The sequence below is a fragment of the Neopelma chrysocephalum genome, unplaced genomic scaffold (genome assembly GCF_003984885.1).
Source record: "Neopelma chrysocephalum unplaced genomic scaffold, ASM398488v2 Primary Assembly neopelma1_99, whole genome shotgun sequence".
Lineage (NCBI taxonomy): Eukaryota > Metazoa > Chordata > Aves > Passeriformes > Pipridae > Neopelma > Neopelma chrysocephalum.
The window spans coordinates 807,420-832,226 of NW_020897762.1; the positions used below are offsets into that span (position 1 = coordinate 807,420).

The 24,807-nt window shown below is 43.4% G+C and overlaps 2 protein-coding genes across 4 annotated transcripts in view; one reads left to right on the forward strand and one right to left on the reverse strand.

Moving 5' to 3' along the window:
* Nucleotides 1–325: 325 nt before the first annotated feature.
* UGP2 (UDP-glucose pyrophosphorylase 2) lies at nt 326–20,841 on the forward strand. The gene is made up of 10 exons (XM_027694965.1): nt 326–473; nt 5,980–6,107; nt 6,651–6,758; nt 13,664–13,849; nt 15,277–15,410; nt 16,061–16,358; nt 17,425–17,622; nt 17,800–18,042; nt 18,490–18,594; nt 19,755–20,841. The coding sequence occupies exons 1-10, from the start codon at nt 455–457 to the stop codon at nt 19,860–19,862; spliced, it is 1,527 nt and encodes a 508-aa protein (XP_027550766.1). The 5' UTR covers nt 326–454; the 3' UTR covers nt 19,863–20,841.
* Nucleotides 20,842–21,612: 771 nt separating this feature from the next.
* The window catches only part of VPS54 (VPS54, GARP complex subunit), a 47,214-nt gene continuing 44,019 nt past the window's right edge, over nt 21,613–24,807 (reverse strand). For all 3 annotated transcript variants that reach the window (XM_027694964.1, XM_027694962.1, XM_027694963.1), the window contains 2 exons: nt 24,014–24,108; nt 21,613–22,067 (listed from right to left, as the gene is read on the reverse strand). In XM_027694964.1, coding sequence (XP_027550765.1) covers nt 21,962–22,067; nt 24,014–24,108 — 201 coding nt within the window. In that variant the 3' untranslated portion in view covers nt 21,613–21,961. The remainder of the gene's footprint in view (nt 22,068–24,013; nt 24,109–24,807) is intronic.

Genomic DNA, 24,807 nt, shown 5'->3' on the forward strand with positions numbered 1-24,807 from the left:
CCCCCTCGGCTCGGCCGCAGCGCGGGGCGGGCGGAGCGCGGGGCGGCCGCGCCGGCCCGGCCCGGCCTGTCCCGTCCCATCGCTGTTCCCCCCCGGGGGTGGGGAGGAGCCGCGCCGGGAGTCCCCCGGGGGAGGCGGGCGGGCGGGCGGCCCGGCGGGGAGGGGAGGGGAGGAGAAGGGAGGGGAGGGTCGGGGGTGGTGAAACCCGGGGCGCGGCGGGTCCGCCTCTTCCATTGATGAAATTTAAATTGCTCGGCGTTCGCCGCCCGCCCGCCGGCCCGGGAGGGAGCGCTGGGCGGAGGGGCAGCGCGGCGGGCGGGCGGGAGCTCCCAGAGAGGCCGGGGTCGCCGTCGTTCCCGCCGCAGCCTCCGCAGGGGCGGCAGCCGCGGGGCGGAACCCCCCCGGTGTGGGGCACTCCGTGTTTGGCCGAGTGTTTATTGATTAAAGAGCGAAAATGTCGGCGCTCGTGAAAGGTAAGCTGACGCGATTTGTTTTTCTCGGCTCCCTACAGCTGTGTGTTTTGGCCCCGCTCTCTCTCTCCCGGCGGCTCGGGGGCAGCGGTGGGTGCAGCAGCAACCGAGGTACGATGTGCGGGATATTCCCCGCAGCCCTTTCCGTGATCCCGGCAGGGCCCCCGCCGGCCCGGCTCGGCTCTGCCCCCTCCGCGATCCCGGGGGGAACCGGGCGGGAGCGGCGGGACTGTGCAAGGGGTCCCCGCCAGCGCAAACCTCCGCTCAGCGCTCCGCTAAAGTTGCGGGAGGAAGAATGCCGAGGTCCAACGTCTTCGCTTCTTCCTTTTTCCTTTTTTTTTTTAATATTTTTGAGGGCTTTAGTGTATTTTGGCGTTTTCTGATCCCGGCAGGGCTCCGGCGCTCTCCTTTACTCTCCGCATGTGTGTACGTGGTCTGAGTTTCGGATTCCCTGTGAAACAGGGAACCAAGCCCGCAAGAGGTCATTTCGGGAAGAAAAATTACTTTGGTGCATTGCTGTTGCAGATTTTTTCCCCCCCTCCTTTTCGGTATCCTAATGGTGTTTTTTGTAATGAAATCCGTGCCTGTGGGGTTCCTTAATATAAACCTGTGCAGGCCTATCAACAAATACAGTGCTGCCTGCAGAAGGAACACGAGGAGGTCTTTTGCTGTACGAACTTGGATATTGCAGGCAACTGAGGGCCTTTGCAAGCTTTGGGAAATCACTGTCCCCTCACACAGTGGGTGTCCAGGACTGTACAATGCTGGCTGTGTAAATGCATCACCTGTCTACAAATGTCCTGCGATACCTGGGCAAAAGGCAGAGAGCTGAAGGAGGAAAGTGTTTTGGCGCGTTGCTCAACCGGCCACTCTGAAAGTTACCAAGATGAGCCCTTGTGAAATACATTACGAAAATACATTCCTAATTGTTCTTTTTAGATGGAATTGGCTTATCTAAGGCTACTGCTGGAGGTAGCCATCTTGCAGACAAGTGATGTTATTTATGAAACTGAAAGCTGTAGAAACCTGTGTAAAGATCATAATTTGCTTTTTAAATATTACCAAAGATTTGACAATCCTAAAAGCTTTAAAAAAAAAAAAGTATCCAGTATTTAGATACTCTTTTGTCAGGCCAATAGTACTAAAACATGTTGCCAATGTCAAGTGATATTTTTAGCATGAGGATCAGCTGCTAGACTGAGAAATCCAGCTGTGTCTGACTGTAACACCTAAACTCTTGGTGTGTGCAGCTGGCAAGAACGGCTTCCTACGTTGCAAATTCCTGAGTTAGCTCAGGCTAATGTGCTCATCTGTCAAGGAGTGTCAGAGCATATAGCTTTCGCTTCACGTATGCTTCAGTCCAACATGCGTTGGCAAAGTTTGCCTTTAGTAGTAGGAAAATAAAAATGTTTGTAAAGGCTGAGTGGGTATGTTCAATTCTGAAAATCAAAGTAGTATTCATTAGCATTGCACTTTATAGTGTGGGTATTTAAAGAGAGTTTTATCCTTGCCAGAGATAAGGGTTGCCTTGAACTTTAAGCAGAGCTGTTGGAAGTTGAGGCTTTTACTCTGTACCCTCAGCACAGAGTTCAAGGATAGAGCATTTAAAGTTTAGCTACGTGTTCCAACTCACTGGCCACCCTTTCTTGATCTTTATGCTGTAGTCAGGCTCCAAAGAGACCCAGTTAATTTTCTGCTGTAGGTCTTTTTGGATAGTTACTTGGATTGCGAAAGTAATCACAGTTCATAATCCTCAGCCCAAGAGATTCCCCATTTTTCTCATGAGAGAGAGAACTTCTTGCTTGACTTGTCCCATGACTCCCTCCTGTGCTGGGTCCTTGTATACTGAATACCAAAGCAGTGAACTTCTCTTCTGAGTGGATTAATGAATAAAATTAATCAATCTTAATGTGTTCTCTGCTTTTAACATAGAATAAGATGAGGGGTGGCAGAAAGGAAACACGTGCAAACCCCTAAGGGGTCACTGTTGTTCTGTCCTTGTGCAGTTTTCCTGAGGACATCTACCCCTTATTTTGTTTCTGATAGTGTACAAAGCCCTCCTTTTTATTGCCTTGATCTGATATATCATGTTTTGTTTTTTTCATATGTCAGTTATAAAATTATGCATCATAAACCTGCTGGTAACTCTGCCATGTGCTGAGGCTTGTGCTGTGAGGGCAGGGGCCAGGTTAGCAGCCAGAGCAGAGCACAAAGGCGTGCTAGAAATAACAGTGGGGGCAGGAGGGCTGGAGTGAAATTCTCCACGCGTCAAACACCATCAGGAACTTGATTAAAGAGCTGTCCTGTCTCTGCTACTTGGGAGGAAGGACTTTCTACCAAAGACATTAAAATAAGATATCCTGGGGGGTCATTTTTGCGAAGCCCAGCGTTTTCTGAAGTCTCAACTATTTAGTCATGCTCTTCTGGTCTGTGCTCATTTCCTGTGTGGGCAGGTCCCCTAAGAGTCTTCTACTACCCTGTCCTACCCGTTTCTTACTTCTGATGAGTGTTCAAGAATATTGGTTTTGTAAAAGTGGGCTTAGGCTGAAATCTGAGGCATTGGTTGTGAAATAGGTTGGAAGAGGCATTTCTATTTCAACACAATTTGGGATTTTATGGCCACATATATCCTGGGAAATCTCTTCCTGCAATTATCCAGCACCCCCGCCTCCCATCTGATTTTTAGAGGCACAATAGCTACTTTTCATTATGGCCTTAGGAAATTTTAGTTGCCTGTAGGAAAGAACCGCTTTAAGGTGTACAGTTACACTGGCCTTTCCACCAGTTGCTACTAGGGTGAAAAGGGAAATCAATCTTCACCCAGGCTGTTAAATTCATCTGTAGCTCACGTTAAAGGACTGCAGTTGTCTTTCTGCTGGCGGTAGGCTGGGATGCATAAATACCAGCTTCTTCCCAAAAACTCTGAGGGGCAGGGGAACAACTAGTACTGAGTTTGTTTGGAGCATGTGTACCAATGCTGATGCTGTGGTCTTGTTTTGGAGAGCCTTTAGAGAGTACTTTAGGGAGCCTTTAGAGATCCCTGTCCAGCCCACATCCTGATGGAGGTCTCTTAAGAGAAGTGCTCAAAGCCTCTGCCTCGCAATGGCATGTTAAAAGCAGAAAAGCTTTGTGTTGCTGTTTCTTTTGGCTGCTTAGTTACAGTATTCAAATTCTTATGTATGCAGAATAGATACTTTTCCTGCGCCAGGCAAGCACGTGTTTTTATGGACTCCAGCCATGTCCTTCCTCTCTATCCCCAAAATAATAATAATTGGACCAACAGCACTAACGGTGCTCTCCCCAAGAAACCTTGCCCTGACACATTGAATCTGGATGAGACTGAGGGGTTGCAGTAGTTATGTGGTCAGTGTAAACTAAATATCCTCTGTTGCCATGAAAAGGGTGCAACACCCAGCGCTGGCAGCTTTGTCAGGCAGGCTTTAGTTAAGAGCTGTCCCATCTACTGCTGCTCTGAGTGCCTGATGCTTGGTATTGGAAAAAGCAACAGGTTTGCTTTGCTTCTCTGCGAGGGTGTTGGTGATCAAATGTGTTTAGTATTTGCTCATTCAGTTTGTGAGAATTTATAGTATTACAGGAAAAAAAATGCCTAAACGAGGATGTTATCATGCACTTACTTTTATGACGCCTTTTTATTTTGATTTATTTGGTGTGCTACTTAGGCTCTAAATGGCTTTATCTGGTAGATACAAGTCTTTTGGCTAATATGAGCGAACAGACTTTTCCTACTTACATGGCAGCCTGGGGAAGTTGCTGGCTGGCTCTGCCTCCTTCAGCCCCAGTGTGTTTAACAGCACGACTGAAAGTCTCTGAACACTTGGGATGTGCAGAGTTCCTTCTGAGGTGTGTTGCATCACACTGGGAGGTTCGGATGTTTTACAGGCTGATGAACTGTGAGAAATGGCCACTGAGTTGCTGTACCAGAAGTGGTGTATTGTAATATGTTGCAGGGAGGATTTCAAACATGCGAAAGCATCTCCTAGCAGTTGTTTTGCTTTGCATCAACCCAAAATGTGTGAATGAAAAGGCAGTGCTTGTAGCAGGTTGGTATGAAAGTATTAAGCTGGTACAGACCTCCTTGTTTTTCTGTAGGAAAAAGTGCTTCCTGATCAAGAGCTGTCCGTGTTTTTATGTATTTGACCTGGAAAGATACGCCTAAAAGGCTTTCAACTCTTACCTGCTTTTACTACTAAATGAAGCATTTGATTAAAAAAAGAACCTATTGTTCACTGCACTGTTCATCTTGAGCTGGCGTTTTCCCGTGTTGCACCACACACAGTATGTGCACTGCAGCACTTGTCTGTCTTTTTTTTTTTTTTTTCCTCCCTCCCCTACCTGCAAAACAGTGCAGTCAGGAAAATGGCTTCTGTGGGCTTCAAAGCAAGGATTACATACTGTCACTGAGGCTGAGGCTGTGGAATACTTTGCTTAAAAAAATAAAATAAAATCAAAATTATATTTAAATGAACCGTCTCTGCCATTCTTAGGCATTCTCAATAGGAGAGCCTTTTAATGTGTGTTCTCAGTAAGTAGACTTTAAATGCAGGTTCCTCTTCTAACAGTATTTTCTGTCAGTATCAGTGTGTTCACTTGCAAAGTTCCCTTCTGTCCCTTTTTGCACTAGTATTCAGGGTGTTTCTAAAATCCAACTATATTTGGCAATACATCACTCTCTGTGTTACAGGGAAGTCATTACTCAAGGGATTTGGCAGAAATTAAATTAACTGAGGTCTTTAGAGAACATACTCAGAATGTCTTTTGAGAACACACTCGCTTCAAATGCTTTCAGTTGGAAAATAGAGTCATGTTCTCTCCCGGTTCTTCCTGCGGGGTGGACTTTATAGAACATTTGTGTATTTACTCTTTTCCACATTCATGAAGCTTATCACTTTCAAAAGTAAAACAAATGCTGAAGTGATAGACAGCCCAATTTTCTAGGTTGCTTAGTAACTGAAATGCATGCTGTAGTGTGAAAATACTCACACGATAAAGTGAGGGAATATTTACTGGAACAAACAGAAGATCGTGTGAAAACGCGCTGTATAAATAAGGAAAGCGTATGTTTTATTTGCTTAGGTGAACAGAAGGATACGCTCAATCACAATGTTCTACAGAGCTTTTCACTAAGAAAATTCTCCTTTTTCACACTTACACTTGCTAAAGTGTGTTGATGCAGTAGGATGTGAATTCTTTAGCAAAAAAAATACGCTACTGTGGATTTTTGGACACTTCTTGAGACGGATCATCGGTCTTTTTGGGTTCTTTTGAGTTTTGAAAGAAGGGTTGTTATTCTTTGGGCCCAATTTAGGGTTTGTTCCACAAGTAACTAAGAACAAAAACTTTAGATTCCTGTAGTACAGGTGATAAAACGAAACTAGATTACATGAGTTTATCGTGTTTTTTTAAACAAAATTGAAGGCTATTTGTAATCTAAATAAACTAGGTTTGTTTTGGTTTGTTTTTTTAACCCATATTTTCATTTTTATTCAAGATTTCAGCAAAGCAATGTCTCAAGCTGGCTCTTCACAGTTTCAGGAAGTCATTCGACAAGAGCTGGAGTATTCAATGAAAGTAGAACTTGATAAGATACTTGCGACCGCACACTCAAATGAGATAGAGGTAAGGAGCAGGACGTGGGTGCCACTCAGCATGAGAAATGGAGTGCAGGACATTGAGGCAGATCTTAGACAAGGTGATGAATCACAGATTACCATGTCCTTATTTTTAGGATGTGCTCTGATCCTGTGTGGAAGAGTAGCCTGGATACAATGTCAGTAGGAGACTTTCAGTTCCCTATAAACTGGGTGATGGAGTTATTAAGTGTTTAATCATCTTTAGTTATTAAAGGTTCTATATAATCTTCAATGGATTACAGAAAGGGAGGGTAAAGCTGTTATCTTAAAGATTGGGTCAAATTGTTATGGTTATGATTTTGACAAAACACTGGTTGTGTAGGTATCCAAGTTGGTTTTGTACCTTGAGTTTTAGTGAAAATGAGCTTTTGGTACCTTCTGGAATTTTACATAAATTTTAGCATGTCTACTTCAGTGCTAATGAAATTACTCTTGTGAATAGATTGTACATAAATGTGTAGAAATGCTTCTGTGATTGAATAGGTATGCATTAAATATCAGTATTTAGTAATGTATTTCTTTTTTGTAGCACACTAAAAAGGACCTGGAAGGATTTAAGAAGTTATTTCATAGATTCCTACAAGAAAAGGGACCATCTGTGGACTGGGGGAAGATTCAGAGACCTCCAGAAGATTCTGTAAGTTGCAATGAAGTGACAGTCTGTAAGGAACATAAAACTGATAATTGCTACTTAAGGCAAATGGTGTATCCACCCATAGAGGGGATCTATCTGCCATGGTTCCATAAAATCAAGTAGGACAATGCTTTGGGTTTGAACTGAGAAATAAATATTTGTTGACATATGTTGTATGTGTTCCTGAACATCAGGTCCTGCTTACCATATGTGTCAAGTTCTTTGGTGTTATTTTGTTAGCTGTTCTTTGAGCAGGGGAACAAAATGGAACAGATGCCACCTTACCATTTGGTACCTTTTCTGGAGTAAACTGGAACTTGTGTCAGAGGGGAAGTAGGTTCGACCCCTGTTGCTCCCATTTCCCTCCTGCCCCTAAAAGAAGGTTGCACATCTCAGATGAGACTGTTTCCAGAGATCCATTATGCTAAGTAGTTTGAAAGGGGACATATGGTGAGTGGGCTGGGTAATGGAGCTCATTTAGCAACTTCTCTAACCTACAGCAGCTTAGTAAAAGAAAGGAATCTGAAACAAGGAGTTGACTGTGGGGGGTTTTGGAGCGTTATTTCCTAGTGCCATCTATGTTGTTGTAACTTATAACCTGTAACTTGAGCTGCTGCTGAAAAAGCACTATATATTTTCTCAGCACTGTTTAGTACTGAAACAAATACTTCCTATTAAACTTAACCTCATTTTATTGATTCATCTGTGGCCCCAGGCTGTCCCTTTGACTCTAATGGTGTAGTTGTGCTACAAATTCTTGCTTTTCCCAGCGTAGTGATCTTGGCATATTGCGGGACTTCTGTGTCCTCACAGGTTTGTGGTTTCTCTGAGGCTCTCTGTGTGATTCAATCGAGGCTCTGTTTCCAACTGAAAGGCAGGCTGTCTGGTTACTTCCAGAACAGATGCAGTGCTGCTCTATAAAGCGTTGAAGAATGATGCTGTTTTAGAGCAAGTCTAGGGTTTTTCCAAGGTTGAGTGTTTTCTTTTAACTTCAAAAACATGTGATGTCTTTCTTTTCTGTACTGTAACACTGAATGAAGTGTTGCTTTGGGGAGAAAAGTCCACCCTCAATGAAGAGGCCAAGGTGAGAAATTGGAGTTCTAGATAAGGCGACTTAGAAGGAAGGCTGAAGAAAAGGGGATTTCTTTCAGTGTAGGGGGGCTGAGACTGTGGGGGGTGATAGGTCTCTTAAATATGTAAAAAGGTAGTTACGACAATGAAAGGAATAAACTGTTCCCTGTGTCAAGATAAAGCCCGGGATTAAATTACAGAAATCTGATGCAAGTGAATGGGCTGCTTTGTGGAGAGGAAGAGCTGTTGTCTATTTTCCAAGGTTTGCACACCTTCCGTGGAAAAACTTACAAGTTCTGTAAAGGACTGAAAATGACTGAGTAGGACACTGGGAGCAAATGTCAAACAGGAGGGTTATGGAAAGGCACTAAAATAGACTGAGGGGATATTCCCAGGCATGGCAAGGTGTTAAAAAAGAACTAAGGCAAAGGTCTAACTTAAGATCACAGAGGGCTGAATGGAGAAGGGCAGGATTAGAAAGAGTATCTGTCTTCTTCCTTGTGGTCTGTACTGCTCATTCTCAAATGTGTCCCTGTGCTATGTAGCAACTTTTGACAAGATAAGAATTCTGCAAGATCGGGTCGCTGCTGGTCAGATGAGATGCATGCATGATCTTAAATGGAATTTTGCTTCCTAGCATGAACTCTAAATTAAGTAATCATATTTGATAAATGCTACAGAAGAAAGCTAGGACAAAATATCTGCAAACAAACTTCCTTCCATGCATTCTTCACATCATAGTAAATATTTCTTTCTTTAGGGTGATACTTAAACTTCCTGATCTGGGAGGAGGTGGGTTTAAGTGCTTGCAAAAACTGAGAACAAAATTAAATTACTTGAGTATTTTTTACTTTTCTCTTTTTTGCTGACCATAAGAGTTTCATCTCCCTACCCTCCTTGAACCCTGCTTGTATCTATCCCCTCCTTTTTAATACATCAGTCATGTCAGGTACATAATGTGGAAAGTGAAATGTGTCCTATGTGAAACCCTTTTCAAGTGACCTTCTCCGAAATGATTCTTTGCTGAGGGGTATGACTTGTGGAATTATTAGATAAAAGTTGATTTCTTAAAGATCAGAATATCAGAATTATTAGTCTAACTAGTACAGGTAAGAACAGTCTGAGCTTTTAGAAGAGATAAAGAGGGATGATTTTTGAAGGGCTGTAGTAATGAGTTCTTTGGGACAAGTATCCATCTGTGAACATACGCGTGTTTTGTCTGAGTGCTTCTGTTCAGTTCCAGGTGAATTTTCTTTTCTGAGCTATAAACCCTCACATATATTCTCCTCCTGGTCTTGTTAGAACAGCACAGAGGTTGTTATACACAAGACTTGTTTGCTGGTGATCTTGCAAGTGATTTATAGTTGCCTATAGGGATGACCTTGTTTTATGAGGTGGTGGGGTGTTTGGGTACTTGGAGAATCTCACACTACAAGGACCATGGCCTAGAAAGCACCAGCTTACTCTCCCCAGTGGAAATCTACTTGCTTGTGATTGTTTTGAAGAATTGCTTTGCTGATGAGAATTCTGAGAAGTATAATCTTCAGCTGATACTTAGCAGAGTAAAAAGCATCTGTTTAGATATATATGTGTGTTTATATACATACAGACATGCATGTGTATCTGTAAACAGAGGCACCCAGAAATGTGCCAAAGTTGCTGGTTTTTTGTTTGTTTAGCAGCTTAAAAAAGTTCATGAATACTTTATTGGATTTATAGGCTTTGTCTTTTAGGTGGGAAAGGTGTTTCAGGCTTTTGCCCAATGCCAAGGGACTGTGGTATGCAGGAGCAGAATTTCTGATCAGACTTCTGTAGGTCGTCTAGTGTGTTACCTGTGATATTTGTTCTTTGAATGTAGCTTTCTGCTTTTTCCTGAAGCATGTACTGACAAGTAAAGGCTCCTGTCAGTTAATTTAAACAGAAATTTTTCCTTTGTAATATTCCTCCGTTTTTCTCTGCAATGGGAGATTTCTCCCTGGCCTCCATGTTTTCAGTGTAACAACCAATACTGATGATGGTAACAGATGATTGAACCCATTTCACACTATATTGGTAAACCTTTGACTTGTTTTTTCCTTCCAGATGCTTTGCTTTCACATGTCCAAAGGCTTACAGTGGTAGCTCGCATAGTTAGGACCCATTAATGTTACAGTCTCCAGAGAAGAAAGTACACTGAGAGTGCCAGTTAACAGGGAGAGGAGGTAAAGAATGTGGACATGGCAAGTGTAACTTAATCCCCTCGATGTAGATTGCAGCGATGTGTTTGTTTGAATTGGAAGCAATAGCAAAGTCCTGCTGGGAGGCCTCAGAGAGAACTGCAGTGACCAAGTTAACCACAGAACAGCAATGCAAAACCTCAGCTGGGATGTAAAGAGAGCATCCAAAGCAATGTGAGTGTGAAAGGAACTTGTCTGTTAGAGCCATTTTTTTTCTTCCCCATTGGTTGGATTCTTGTCTGCAGCTCAGGTTGTCATCTCAGTGAACTGTGTCATGAAGGGAAAGAATGAATGTTATGCCCTTAATCAAAAGCAAAACACCTTTCTAATCTTCAACTCTGGAAACGGGTTTTAAGGGTTCATAGAATCTTAGAATGGTTTGGAAGGGACCTCAAAGATCATCTTGTTCCAACCCCCTGCCATGGGCAGGGACAACTTCCACTAGACCAGGTTGCTCCAAGCCTCATCCAACCTGGCCTTGAACACCTCCAGGGATGGGGCAGCCACAGCTTCTCTAGGTGACCTGTTCCTCTACTTCACCACCCTCAGAGTAAAGAATTTCTTTCTGAGATCTAATTTAAATCTCTCCTCTTGTAGTTTGAAACCATTCCCCCTTGTCCTGTCCCTATCAGCCTGTGTAAAAAGTCACTCTTCTTCTGTAAGCCCCCTCTAGGTACTGGAAGGCTGCAGTGAGGTCTCCCGAAGGCCTTCTCTTCTCCAGGCTGAACAACCCCAGCTCTCTCATCCTGCCTTCTCAGGAGAGGTGTCCCATCTCTCTGATCATCTTTGTGGCTTTCCTCTGCACCTGCTCTAACAGGTCCATGTATTTCCTGTGCTGAGGACTCCAGACCTGGGTGCAGCACTGCAGGTGGAGTCTCACAAGGGCAGAGACCTCTTCACTTGGTGGTATTTCTAGAACTGTCCCTTGGTGCTGAGTAAATGTTTCCTGGTAGTGTAAGTACATATTGACTAATATGGGTGTATTCCTTTCTGGTCTACCCACAGTGACAGCCCTGATGCTCATTTTGTCTGTCTCTGACAAACTCTTGCAAAGCCTCCTTGCAGTAGGAGTATGATTCTGAAATCTGTTTGTCAGACTCCCAATGCTGCCTCATGCAAACTGTTCTGAGAAATCACTTTTGTGACATTGGCTGCAAAACAAAGGAAGCTGCATATGTCATCTTAGAACACTCCCAAACCACGGCTGTGAGACATGTCTCAAGTGAGTAACACTGCAGCCAGGCAGCTGTAAGCCATGTCATTCCTGCCCCTGTTTTTTCCTGAAGAATTTCCCCATCAGCACTTACTTGTCAAGCCCACTGTTCCAAACCTTTAGAGCAAGGATTGATTTTTATTACTGTGGAGCACTTCTTACACTTGTGTGTACGCTTGTAGATCATGAGGTAGTTCTGCATTTTAGTGCCTACACATGACTGGAACTGGTACATGATAGCACTGGCATCCAGCAGTCCTGATGCTGCAACATTCCTGCTGGAACTTGAGTTCTTGACATTTGTTATTTTCTGAATTAAAGACCCTTCAAGATCCAGGGCTTCATTGCCAAGTTGTTGTTTCCAATGCCTGTGCCAGAAGAAACTGAAACATTTAGTGAGGCTGAGTCATAAATTTTGTGTTGTAACTGATGCAACATCCAGTGAACTGAGTCCTTGATGGAGGGCCTGGATGGAACTGTTAACTTCTTCAGGATTTTTACTTTGAGCTTTCTGCATAAGCTGGTCTCAGGCATGATGGGTGAAGGCATGAAAGGGTAGTTGGCACTTCAGCAAAAGCAAATGATTTTTGAGGCAATCTAGCCCAGAGCTGAGTGTCAGACTTTCTGCTTTTTATGAGTGATGCAAGAAGAACATAGTGAGACGTGAAAGTTGAGATAATTTTTCTGGATGTTCAGACGGTGTCTGAACATCGTGGATGTGATTCACGTCCCACCCAGCTAAAGCTCAAGCTGAAATGCTTCTAATCCATTTACAGTCTAATACAGAGTGCTATTGACCTTGGAGTGGATGGGAAGCAGTAAATCTGAGTGTAAATCTCTGTAGGTCCTGCTGGTAGTGAATCGTTCATTAAGCTTCCTGATGTACCTCCAAGACATTAAAATCAGTGTTTATCATCTCTTTGTTAATGAGAAGAACAGTTGTTTGTCAAGGTGTCTGCCCAGCCCGAACACAGTCTCTGTTGTCGACAAAGCACAGCGAGATTCTGCTTTTTGCGCACTTCTGTTCCTGAAAAGTTCTTGGAACCTTGAAAGGAAGTTCCTGTGTATGTCCTCTGGGAAATGGCAGTGTTTGTGTTACTGCTTTCTGTCTGAGCCATAAGAACTGCGTGTGGAGTCACCTTATCTTTATATATATCCTATAAGCTTTTCAGATCCCATAAGGCAGAATTTCCCTAATGTGAGGGAACCGCTCTAATCTGCTGCCTGTGGTGCACTGGAATGCTGGAATTGCACAAACTCTCCTCCCTACACCCACACATCCCCGTAAGAAATATGACTCTTGTTCCAGTGCAGTGCGAATTTCCATTTGAACCCCAGCCCAACTTGCCCAAAAGCAAACACAGTTCCAAAAACTACTCTGTGTGTGTTTGTTCTTGGAAATCAGCTGTGGATCTCACACACCCCTTATCAGCGTTTAAAATAATTTTCTTGCAGCTAGAACACACACAGCACTGAAACACCAAGGATAATTATATTGATTCTGCTCTAACAGTTTTGGCATGATTCTTACCGTGGCATTGTTACTGTTGTCTCTCTGCCTGAGGTGCTTTGGATTAGGGAACAAGCAGTGCCTAATGCGAGACACACTGTCATTACAAGCCTGATTTTGCTCTCTACCACTGGCCCCAAATGTAGCCCAGACTCTCTTTTTAAACCTGTCAGTGAGGTAGAAGACTCTCTCTAAATTTTATTGTGAGCTGGATGAACACATCCTGAAAACAGCAGGATAAGAACTAGGAACTTTCTTCCGCTTTGTATCATGCTGTTGGGAGAGATGAATTATTAGATCGGACTAGTAGTTGGAATAAAAGTTAGTTTAGATTGAGTTATAGAACCAATCTTTTGCCGAGAATGTTGCCTTTGACGACCTTAGAGCAAAGTATAAAAAAAATCTATGAGTTTAAGCTGCTCAGGGAAGGAAAGTTATATGCCCTGCATGCATATGAGTTCCTAAATTGGGCCTGACTGAAGGGGGAGAGGGGGTCATCTTACTGGGACAGTGAGTTAGATGGCACCCAGGGAAAACTTCTGCAGGACAAGAAGAGGGTTGTGACTTCTTCCTTACCCATCTTTACCACTGAGTCAGTTCTCTGAACCTGGAAGAGCAGACAGAGGCATCTTCTTATCTGAGTGAAGGTGATGGTGACTGGTGTCACAAAGCCTATAGAACCTCTCAAGGGAAGAGGTAGTTGTAGTAACAAATCAGGTTATTTGTACCATAACAAATCAGATTATTGTAGACTCGCTTTGCAGATGTTCTTTAGTGTCCTAGAGCATATAAAATAAGTGTGGGTTTTTTCACCAGATTTTGAGTTCTGAAAGTTTTTAGGAGAAAACAATTTCCTTCCAAATACCTGACTGCTGGTTTTGGGGTTTTGTTTTCCCAGATCCAGCCCTATGAGAAGATCAAGGCCAGAGGCCTGCCTGATAACATTGCTTCTGACTTGAACAAGCTGGTGGTTGTGAAACTCAATGGTGGCCTGGGCACCAGCATGGGCTGTAAAGGCCCAAAGAGTCTTATCGGGGTGCGAAACGAGAACACCTTCCTGGATCTGACGGTTCAGCAGATTGAGGTAACGTTTGATGAGCTTTTCCTTCTGCGTTGGAGGAAGCAAGACACACTGAGCTGCTCCTGCATGACCTTTTAAGAGGGATCACAGTGGAGGCTTGCCAAAAGGAAGAGGAGAGGGAAACGAGGTCTGGTCACAGTGCTGGGGTGAGGTAGAGAATTCCTTTGGGAAGAGTAGACTCCAAAGGGACGGAGCAATCAGCACCGTCCCCTCCACACGTGTTAGCACAAGTGTGATCCAGCCTGTTCACACCAGCCTGGATAGTGGGAATTGTGTCCAGAAACACAAGCAGTCACACTGTAGAGCTGGTCTGGGTAACTAACTCCTGGGCTTGTTTCCGACTCCTCCAGCTGCAAGTTTATCTTTTTTAAAAAAGGGGTTTTTAAAGTGCATTAGAACAAAGCTTTTCACAGCAGCTCCAAGTTCCTTGTTGAAGTTAAACTCTCATGCTGGAAGTAATTGCTGGCATTTTCCTCTGAAGAAAGAAGAGTAAAAGAAAATAACAGCTGCTGGTGTTGGGAGAGGACATTTCAGCTTATGTTTTTAATGCTGAATATTCCTCTTCCAGCAGATAATGAAGATAGTCATTAGAGTAGGAAATTGAGTGTGCCTGTTCCATAGTTTCTGGAGTGCCAACAATTTTTGCCTCAGTGTGGTGTTTGTTTGCAGTGACTCTCCCATGTGTGATAGATGGTTCTGTACAGACTCAAATTTACATCCAATTGATGCAGCTCTTTATCCAAAGGGTCATTGTGGAAGTCTCCCAACTCCACCAAAGGATGATGATCCCAAACACTCTCCAGCAGATGAGGGCAAGCTCATACACAAAGCTTAAAACTCACTGAAATGTCTTGTTTTTTTTCCCGCACACTCTGTTTTTGGTGAAACACTGTCATGATCTCCAATTTTTTGCTGTGCACATGGAAATGCTCCCGTGTATTTCAGCTCCATTCTGTAGATTCCCAAATAATTAACATGGTGACATTTTATTCATTATGTACTCTTGATACCGTTGTCCATCTCATGGCCTCCCAAGAAGGCTCAGAAGTGCAGAGACAGTTTGGAAATGTCATCTTGACAGACCGTAACAATTTGATGGAAAACATGCCTTTTGTACTCAACAGTAGCTAAAACTTAAAATGATCATTTTGTGGTGTTGTGCTTTTCAAATTACAAATTTCGATGGAGATTTAAAAACAAAGATTAAAGATACATTAATTAATACAGGCCCTATCTTTACTACTAACAAGGATTTATTTTCCTTTACCCAATTTATTATCCTTTCTGTCAGCATAAGTGCATCTCTCTTTTCTCTCATGCATTTATTATTTCTGGTCTGTTTTATCTAATTTCTTTCTACCAAATCTTAGGTGTCAGGAGTTAAAGCTATAATAATACATGCTGAATTTACCATTTATTTCCCATCTCAGCATTTAAACAAATCCTACAACACCGATGTTCCTCTGGTTCTCATGAATTCCTTCAACACTGATGATGACACAAAGAAAATCCTGCAGAAATACAGTCACAGCCGTGTGAAGATATATACTTTTAATCAAAGCAGGTATCAAAAAACTTCTCCACTTGGGGTAAAAGGAAGAACTAGCTTGTTTCTCCAAATTCCAAATGGGGTGGATTTTAGTTTGAGGTGCTGGGGTAGCAATAGTGTCTTCTGTACCCATGTGCAGTCTATTTTAGGTCTCTTTTTGAGACTGAAACATGAGGTTGTTGGGCAGAGTCAAGGGCAGTGTATTAAAATCAGGGAGAGGGGTGCGTGTGGGACCCAGTTTCTAAGAAATATAGGAATAATGGTGTATGAGATTCTGGCCACTTGATTCCTGAATTTGCTTTTAGTGTCCCTAGGCTCTGGAGGGAGACAGACCATGGTTCCTTATCCAGAACAAACTCTAATCAAAGTGGCTGCTGGGTCAGAGGTGTGCTTGGCATGTTCTGAACCTGCCTGTCAAAGGCAAGTTGGTTTACAGCATGGTCTGAGAACTGGCTTTAAATTCTTGAGTAGAGAGATTGCATTCTGTAGCTTCTCACCTCACAATTTGGATGGGTCTTCCAATTGAGAGTACTTACATTAATCTGGAGGGCACACCTTCAAAAGTTGTGTGGAAAAGCCCAGGGAATTGCACCTTTATTGTTGTATTTTTTCTTTTTGCCAGTCTGACATTGGTGAGAACTTAACAAAACCCACTGTCTTCACAGGTATCCTAGAATTAACAAGGAAACTCTGCTGCCAATAGCCAAGGATGTCTCTTACTCAGGAGAGAACACAGAGTGCTGGTACCCTCCAGGCCATGGAGACATCTACGCCAGTTTCTATAACTCTGGTCTGCTGGATAACCTCATTGCAGAGGGGAAGGAATATATATTTGTGTCCAATATAGATAATTTGGGTGCCACTGTGGACCTTTACATTCTTAACCACCTTATGAACCCACCCAATGGAAAACGCTGTGAATTTGTCATGGAAGTCACAAACAAAACCCGGGCAGATGTGAAGGTAAAGGGAGATGGGTGTGAGTCTGTCTGTGCCTGGTGTGTTGGTGGTGATCTCCAGCCTCTCGCCTCCTCTGAATGCATGGATTCAGACATACATACATCCAATCTCCTTACAGCTATTTTAGGCACCATTTAACACATCAGCTTTGTTCTTATTCGACTTGCACAAAACCAGCAAGTTTATGATGTTCTAATTCACGGAACAAATTTGATCCACGTTCTGGGCAGCGGCAGACGAGGGCAGCCTGGGCTTGACTGCAAACACAAGTGATTTCTGCAGGGTGCAGGTCACAACCTCTGTGCCTTCTCCAAACTGTCACTTACAGGGGGGGAGAAGCTTGAGGGTGGTAAAAACAGAGCACTGAGGGCTGGGATGCAACAGCTACATCCTCTGACTGAAAGCTGCCTAAGCTACTTCCTGAGCTGTCCAGGTATGCATTGCACAACTCCATGTGGTGCAGCTGCACATCTGCTCCTGCCCTAAACCCTTGACTTTTGTACAAAGTCCAGGTGTACCACATGTCAGAGGTTTATGATGCATCAAATACTTGTAGCCTGCAGTAATTTGTCCTATGTGTGCTTTGCCTCTGTTCTTTTAAATGTGAGTGTGGATGATATGTGATTTTTTTCCTGTGTTTATTACCTCTTAAGAAAGCTCTGACTTAGTCCTATAAAAGCATAGAAATGCCCTGTAAGAATACAGTTCAGGTTACTGAAGGACTTAGATTTAATTTAGCTTTTGTTCTGTCATATAGCAAAGCACTGCTGAAGGTGGTTATTGACAAACAGCGGCACTTGCAAAAGATTCCCAACAACCTTCATTAAAGGAATTAACTGACTTGGAATGCTGAAATATGATCGTTGGACAGTTCTGACTGTACTTTAAACACACTCTATAATTAGTAACCTGCTAGCTGGTTACTAAAAACAAGAAATGTGTTCGGTTGAACCTTGCTCTGAGGCTCAACTTTAAATGCCAACAAACCAGTGCCTCTGTTTGGGCTGAGGGGAGGATTTCTCTGGCTTCTATGAACAGGGCTTAAAACTTTCTCATTTGCCCCTCACAGGGTGGCACGCTCACGCAATACGAAAATAAGCTGAGGCTTGTGGAGATAGCTCAGGTCCCAAAAGCACACGTGGATGAATTCAAGTCTGTGTCAAAATTCAAAATATTCAATACCAACAATTTGTGGATTGCTCTGTCTGCAATTAAAAGGCTGCAGGAGAAGAACGCCATTGACATGGAGATCATTGTTAACCCAAAGGTAACCAGCCAGGGAGGGTTTAGAGGAAAGACTCAAAGGAACTGTTTGTTTCTGGGTAACCAACAGGCACTGCTGCCTTCAGGAAGTGGGTGAAGGCAGAGCTCTCTGGCTGATGTTTGGCTGTAGTTCCGAGACCCAGAACCTGCTCGTTGTGCTCATGTGAATTTTCTCTTCCAGACTCTGGATGGAGGCTTGAATGTTATCCAGCTGGAGACTGCAGTTGGTGCTGCTATCAAGAGTTTTGAAAACTCTCTGGGGATAAACGTACCTCGTAGTCGTTTCCTGCCTGTTAAGACCACATCAGATCTCTTGCTTGTGATGTCGAACTTGTACAGCCTTAATGCTGGGTCTCTAACCATGAGCGAGAAGCGTGAATTCCCAACAGTGCCTCTTGTCAAACTCGGAAGTTCTTTCACAAAGGTGAACTCCTATAATTATACTTGGTGTTTATCTCTTTTTGGATAAAAATACAGTTCGTAGCAATAAATAAGTTAAAAGTGAGGTTTACTGTATCTCCCTCTGCCCATCTGGGCATTGCCTTTTGCTCTTTTGCTGTTAGAATACAAAGTACTTAACATTTATGTGTAGCCTCATACTGCTGTTGGGTGCTCCTGTACCCCCTCAGCTGAGGAAATGGAGGGTGAGCTGGGCTCTGTGTGTTCTCCAGAGCTTGCCCAGCACTGGTGGAAAGCTGTCCCTACTGTTCCTTACACTTATCTCTGAAAGAAATTACAGTTACAAAGTAGCAACTCCTATATTGATTCAGATGTAGATTATAGGAAGGTTCCTGAAAGGAGTATTCAAGAGGCTTGTCTTTAATCCACAGATGGATTTAAAGCTGTCTCTATTCTTTTCTCCTTCCAAAAGGTTCAAGATTACCTACGGAGGTTTGAAAGTATTCCAGATATGCTGGAGCTGGATCATCTCACGGTTTCAGGTGATGTTACATTTGGGAAGAATGTTTCATTAAAGGTGAGTGTGTAATTAGGATGCCCCTGCACTAAACATGACTGATCTCTGCTCCCTGGGAATTGATCCTGCCTTGGTCAGTGCCTGTACACAAAGTCCATAGGAGCACTCCTGGGAATTAGGGAACTGGCCCAAGGATTGTAGAGGCCAAGGCTGGACAGTGACCCCTGTGGAGGAGTGCAGGGTGTTAATTGCCAGAGCTGCTGCTCTGTACAGGCCCAGGGGAGAGATGAGGTTTATCTGTGAGCCTTGAAAGCACCACAGACCTCAGGTCTCTGTTCAAACACTGCTGCCATCTCTGTCCTGTGGCTCGACAAGGCATGTCCCACCTCACCTCCCAGGCTGGCCTTACCACACCTTTTCCGGCCCCTTCTCATCAGTTTGGGGTTCTTGATTTATTAGTAAATATTGGAGCTGAGCAAGTTAGGTTTCTCCCTCAAATTCTTCCTTAGCATCAAGCTCTGCCAGGGGAGGTTTAGGTTAGATGTTAGGAAGAAATTCTTTACAGAGAGGGTTATCAGGCATTGGAACGGCCTACCCCGAGAGGTGGTGGATTCACCATCCCTGGAGGTTTTTAAAAAGAGATTGGATGTGGCCCTTAGTGCCATGATATAGTAATTGAAGTTGGATCAGGGGTTGGACTTGATGATCTTGGAGGTCTTTTCCAACCCAACCTATTCTATGATTCTATGATTCTATGACAGTTCAGCAGCTGACAGATGGGTGCAAGGTGGGGCTGTCTCCCCCAGCACTGGCAGTGGCTCAGCTCTGGGGCTCGAGGCTGTCCCTCTATGCCCAGATTTGCTGTACAGCTGCAGTGGGGGGCTGGGCTGTGACACACGGACTGATGGGGGTAACATTTTTTCGCCTCAAAGCAAGCAGACATGACAAGAGCCCTTACAGCAAGTATGTATCTTCAAAGAAGTTACAGTTCTGCTTGTAGGCTGATAGTATCTAGTCTGCTGGTAATTACAGTGTTTCCAATAATGCTTGTTTAAAAAAAAAAAATCATGAAAAAGCCTATGCAGAAACAATACAAGGCGGCTCTGGCTGTGTCACCTGTGACACCTAAATGGTCCTCCAGACAACCTACTCCCTCCTTCCAAATTAACAGGTAACAAGTTTCTAAACACTTTGTTTTCTTTTCTTTTCTCTAAACCCAGGGAACAGTTATCATCATTGCAAATCATGGGGACAGGATTGACATCCCAGCTGGAGCTCTACTAGAGAACAAAATCGTGTCTGGCAACTTGCGGATCCTGGACCACTGAGTCCATGAGAGGGCACGGTCAGGTCTGAGGCTGCTGTGCTAAACCAGCCTCATCATGGAAGAACCTTTTAAGCATTAGAAATCTTAAGTACACAGAGGGCCTATGCTTTGTCATCTTCACAGTACCCTGCAGTATTAATTTAAAATTAATTTCTCTTGCTTATCTCTAAGCAGCCACATAGTGCCATGGATGTGCGTAAGTAATGCTTCAGTCCTTAAAGAGATTCTGTAACTCAGTTAATATAACCTTGAAGTGCAATACTGTTTGTCTTGCGGGAAGATGGACAGATCTTCTTTGATAAGAAGTTAAGAGGCTTGCCTCGAACATTCAGTAGTTTTGAATTGCTTGTAACTGCAGAAATAAAGCTGTGAAGCAATACATGTGGGACAACATGGTTGGCAACTCCTGTGACGTTTTAGGAAGGCACAGTTGAAAACCAAAAGTTTCACTACTGCTAAACAGGCTCTTAAAACCCTGTATTTCATGTGCTCACAACCTGTAGCCCTCTTCACCCCCCCCCAAACTACAAGTGGGATGTCCTATCCCAGTTGTACGTCGAGGTACTGGGGTAAGGCTGTCAATACCTCCATTTCCGTATCGTGAGAGTGGGAATCATCCGTGTTCCAAACTTGCCCAAAGAATCCAATACTTGAGAAAAATGCCTCAGTATCCACGTGTGGTGTTTGCTTTTTCACATCCCATTCAAGACTGGATCTCCTGTTAATATCTTAATCCTTGATCTGCCCTCTTTTTTCAATAAATGGATCACGTTGACTACACCTATGTTCATATTGTCACAGCCATGTATGTTAATTTATCTTCTCGAGTCATTTCTAAATTTGTACAGGAATCGAAATCCCTGTCCTGATCACTATTGATTTCTTAATGTTTCTCTTGTATTTACATGCAGACAACTTTATTTTATAAGCTTAGTATAACACTGGTATGTATCATTAAAGAAGTTGGTCTTTAAAAACAACTGTGATTTTAGAGCTTTATTTTGACTGACAATTAATGACATCTGTTATGCTGACAGGTGAGCGTGCCTGGCTGAGGGAACCACAGGCACACACACACTGCAGCAGATCATTCCATCATCCATGGTCATCACAGGGTTAGGCACTCAGACTGGGGTCAGGTAAAGAGGGGTGAGGGGAGATACACAGGCACTTGTACTTAGTACTGGCAGCCTCCAGTCTGTAAAAGGTAGTATTAAAAACTCTCAAATAAGTTTATTTCAGTTGCGCCTTCCTTAATGGTGCAACCTTTTATAAGCAGCTTAAAAACTTCAAAATTCTCTTCTTCCTGCCCTGTTTTCTTGTGTCCCAGTCCTTCCCACTGCCTGGGGCCGTGCCAGTCCAGGGCTGGGCAGCTGAGGGCAACCATCCCCACACCAGCCTTTCTGCTACCTTAGAGTTCCCCCAGTAACCCCTGTCACTGCTAACAATGATCAGGTCACTCCTCTGTCCCACACGTAATGGCTTTGGGGAACTATATTTGTTAGAAAATCTTGCCTTCAGATGGCAGGTTGGAGCCCAGCTGTGAGAAATCCCCTCAAACAGGACTGCTCCCTAACAAAGCTGAATCCTATATGCGAGCAATCAAAAGACATTTATTTATATAAAGTTCTGTAAAAAAATAAATTTTAGAACAGCATAGTTTCATAGAGAAAAACATTTTCTACAGAGTTCCAACTGCAAGATTTTTATATTGTACCATCATTAAATAAGGTGGGACACCATGTGAATTTCATTGCACTAGAAGAAATGCAAAGCATCTTTTTAATATAAAGATATACAGAGCATTCTAGACAACTACAGCTGTGTTACAGCTATGTGTTCTTTTGGATTTGGTCCAAAGAAACCTGAGTCTGTTTCCAGAGAGAATGAAAAAACATTGCACAGACAGCTGATCACTTGTTTCTTGCTGAAGGACACTGGAAGGATCGCTCCCTGCAGCTCCTTCTGAGTCTAGCTCCCCTGACTATCAATCGTGCCCTTTCTTGGAATCTGGGCTTAAGTATTCACCTCACCGTCGTCACGCTGCTTAGAAGAAAGTCAGTCTGTTGTCAGAGCCAAGTGACTGCTCCCAGTGGATTATCACCTCTTCTGCTCCCAGATTTCAGCCATGTTTAGGTCTAAGTTGTTAAGGCCTTTCAGAGCTTGAAGGTTTCCAGTGTAAAAAGCTACATCTGAAGTAACCAGCCTGCAGTGAAACACATGACAAGATTAGAGTCAGACCCCATCCCATCCACCTGGAGTGCTCAGACAAATAGCCAGGGTTTGTTTAGGACTTTGGCACACAATTACTACAATACATGTTCAAATCCTATGCCTGGATTAGATATTTTAAGTATCAGTTCAAAACTCAATGCTATGGCTGTGGTTTATTTTACAGCAGTGATCATCCATAACAGGATTACTGCTGGGCATAAAACTAGTTCTAGGGAAGGGAGATCAAACCACGAGTTCAGAAAACTCAGCAGGAATTAGGCATTTAAAACTTCTATTCTCTTGCTGTAATCCCAGGCTTATCTAGATTTGAACTTCCCAATTCCATTGAAACTAAAAATATTAATTATTGCAACAATAACTTCTGTATTCTAGAGGGTAATGATTCTAAGGTTAATGTAAAAAGTAACAGCTACATTGTTTTTAACAGTTTATACAGAATTAAAATCCCTCAGACGTTGAAATGTCAGAGGTCATGACGTTTCTAGCTAGCAAGATGCAGGAACAGAAGTTGTATTTTCACATTAAAAACTTAAGCAGGAGTCACATAACTGGATTTTTACTATTACTACAGAAACAAGCAGTTTAAAACAGGAGAAGGATCAGAAAACCATGTTAAAAACTTGGTCAATGAAGACTGCTGGAACAGCAGCGAGTGACATCCAGTGTTTGATGTTCTCAAACAGCCCCAACTATGCGCTCCCAGAGAGCTGTGTCTGAAGTAAGAACTGCTGCCATCACAGTTCCTGGGCCAGCTGAGACCTTCTGCCTGCTGGGAAATACACCCCAGCATGTCACCAGAACACTTCCCCCAACCCTCCTGTAAAAAAGGGATTCATTTAATCCACCCAACCACAAGCATCAAACAAAACCGACAGCACAGGATGAAGACAGCACAGCTCAGTGTTTGGGACTGGAAATCCCAGTGTGAAACACCCCAAACATGCTCCAAATGCTCTCACTTCAGTGGAGCTGCAGTGGCCTCACCCCACAAATACCTTTATTAAGTACCAAAGGCAACAGGATGTCACCTTGTGAATACACACCAAGTACAGAGAACCATTTCAGATAAACCCTCTCACAGAGGAATACTATCTCACAGAAGAATACACACAAGCAGGACAAACCAGAATAAACTGGACAGGAACAAAACTCTTTCACTCCAGCGACCTTTGAAACATTAACTTCCTTCTCTGACTTCTTCAACCTAAGACAATCTCTTCTTGCACATGGGTAGGCCGACTGAATTTCACCCTTACTACACTGCAAACACCACGTAACCCCCCTGAGGTCATTAAGAACGATTATAACCCCCACCATTTCAGGGGACAATCCAACTGACAACAGCATTCAGCCTGAAGGCTGTAGGCTTTCCTGGGAGGTGGGGACATCAGGCACAGCCAGGCACCCTCAGGAGAAGCACCACTGACCTGCTTGGGGATGGAGGGTTGGGCTGGAGCAGGAAAGGGGAAGAGCTCTATTTCAAATCTAGTTCTGCTGTAAAAACCATTTCTGTAGAGCAGCTGTTCACTGCACAGATGAAATGCTGCTTTTTCCTATTTTTACTTTGCCAGTGCCATGAGTCACCATCCACATTTCTAAACTGCTTCAGGAATCACGTAATTCATGTGAATTAAACTTTGGCTGCTGCTGTCACACAAAGGAAGAAAAAGCAATCCATGAACTGAGGAACCTAGAGAAGTTTTCCAGTCTGACAATGTTCACCTCCCAACCTGTTACCAGGTGGATTGCATTCCTACTTACTATGGAACAGCACAAGTCATGTCCTTTACTGTAAGAAAGCTCCAAACCTGACACACTAAAACACGGAGCGTGGCTGCATTCTGCAATCACGACTTTCCTGCAGGAGGCAATGCCTGATTATCTGAGCAGTAAAAAAAGAAGAGTGCCCCAACATACCCATTTAGAGGTCCTCCATCATTGACCACGTTGAGGTGGGCCAGCTGCCTCTTCAGGTGGAGCTTGTAGCTTGCGTTGATTCGTAAAAACAACATCTACAAGAAACCACAGCACCAGAGTAAGGATCTGTCCCTGTGCTTGCATCACTGCCTCCAGAGAGGAAATATGCTGCCAGCACCTTCAGTCACCAACTTTTGGTTTTGTTTTTGCAACTTGTGAATTTTTTTCCTTCTGCCAGTCCTTTGGCCTCCTCATCTTTCTGGCCAACATACAATTTGTAACACACAGGACAGAACATACCCTCCCTTACTAATTTGGTGTGGCACGTTCTTAGGAGCATGAACTTTTCTTATCTGTTTGAAGCATCTAACAACTGGTATGAAGGCTAGAAGATAAAAAAATCTCTTTCCTGTACTAGAACCACTTAAAGTGGTTTTTCCAAGAAAAAAATATGAAAAACAGTTTGAAGGGACCATTTAATCTAATGTGAAAAAGAAATGACAACTTGGTGTATTCAATGACTGGATCAGTCCTTTCTGTCCTTTGCAACTCTGCAGTACCAATAACTGCAGCAAAATACTGGAAAAGGACATCTGGTACAATTTTGGTGCATAATACATTTAGGGACTTTTGGAAGCCACTGATTTTGAGCATTACAGAATTATCCTCTGAAAGGGCTGTACTTGAGCCCCAAAGTGTTGCAATTTGTGTAGAATTTCAGCACTAATTCCTGAATTGAAGATTGTCCTCTCTAGACATTAAAAGGCAGCTCAAAATACTGAAATCTGTTCTTT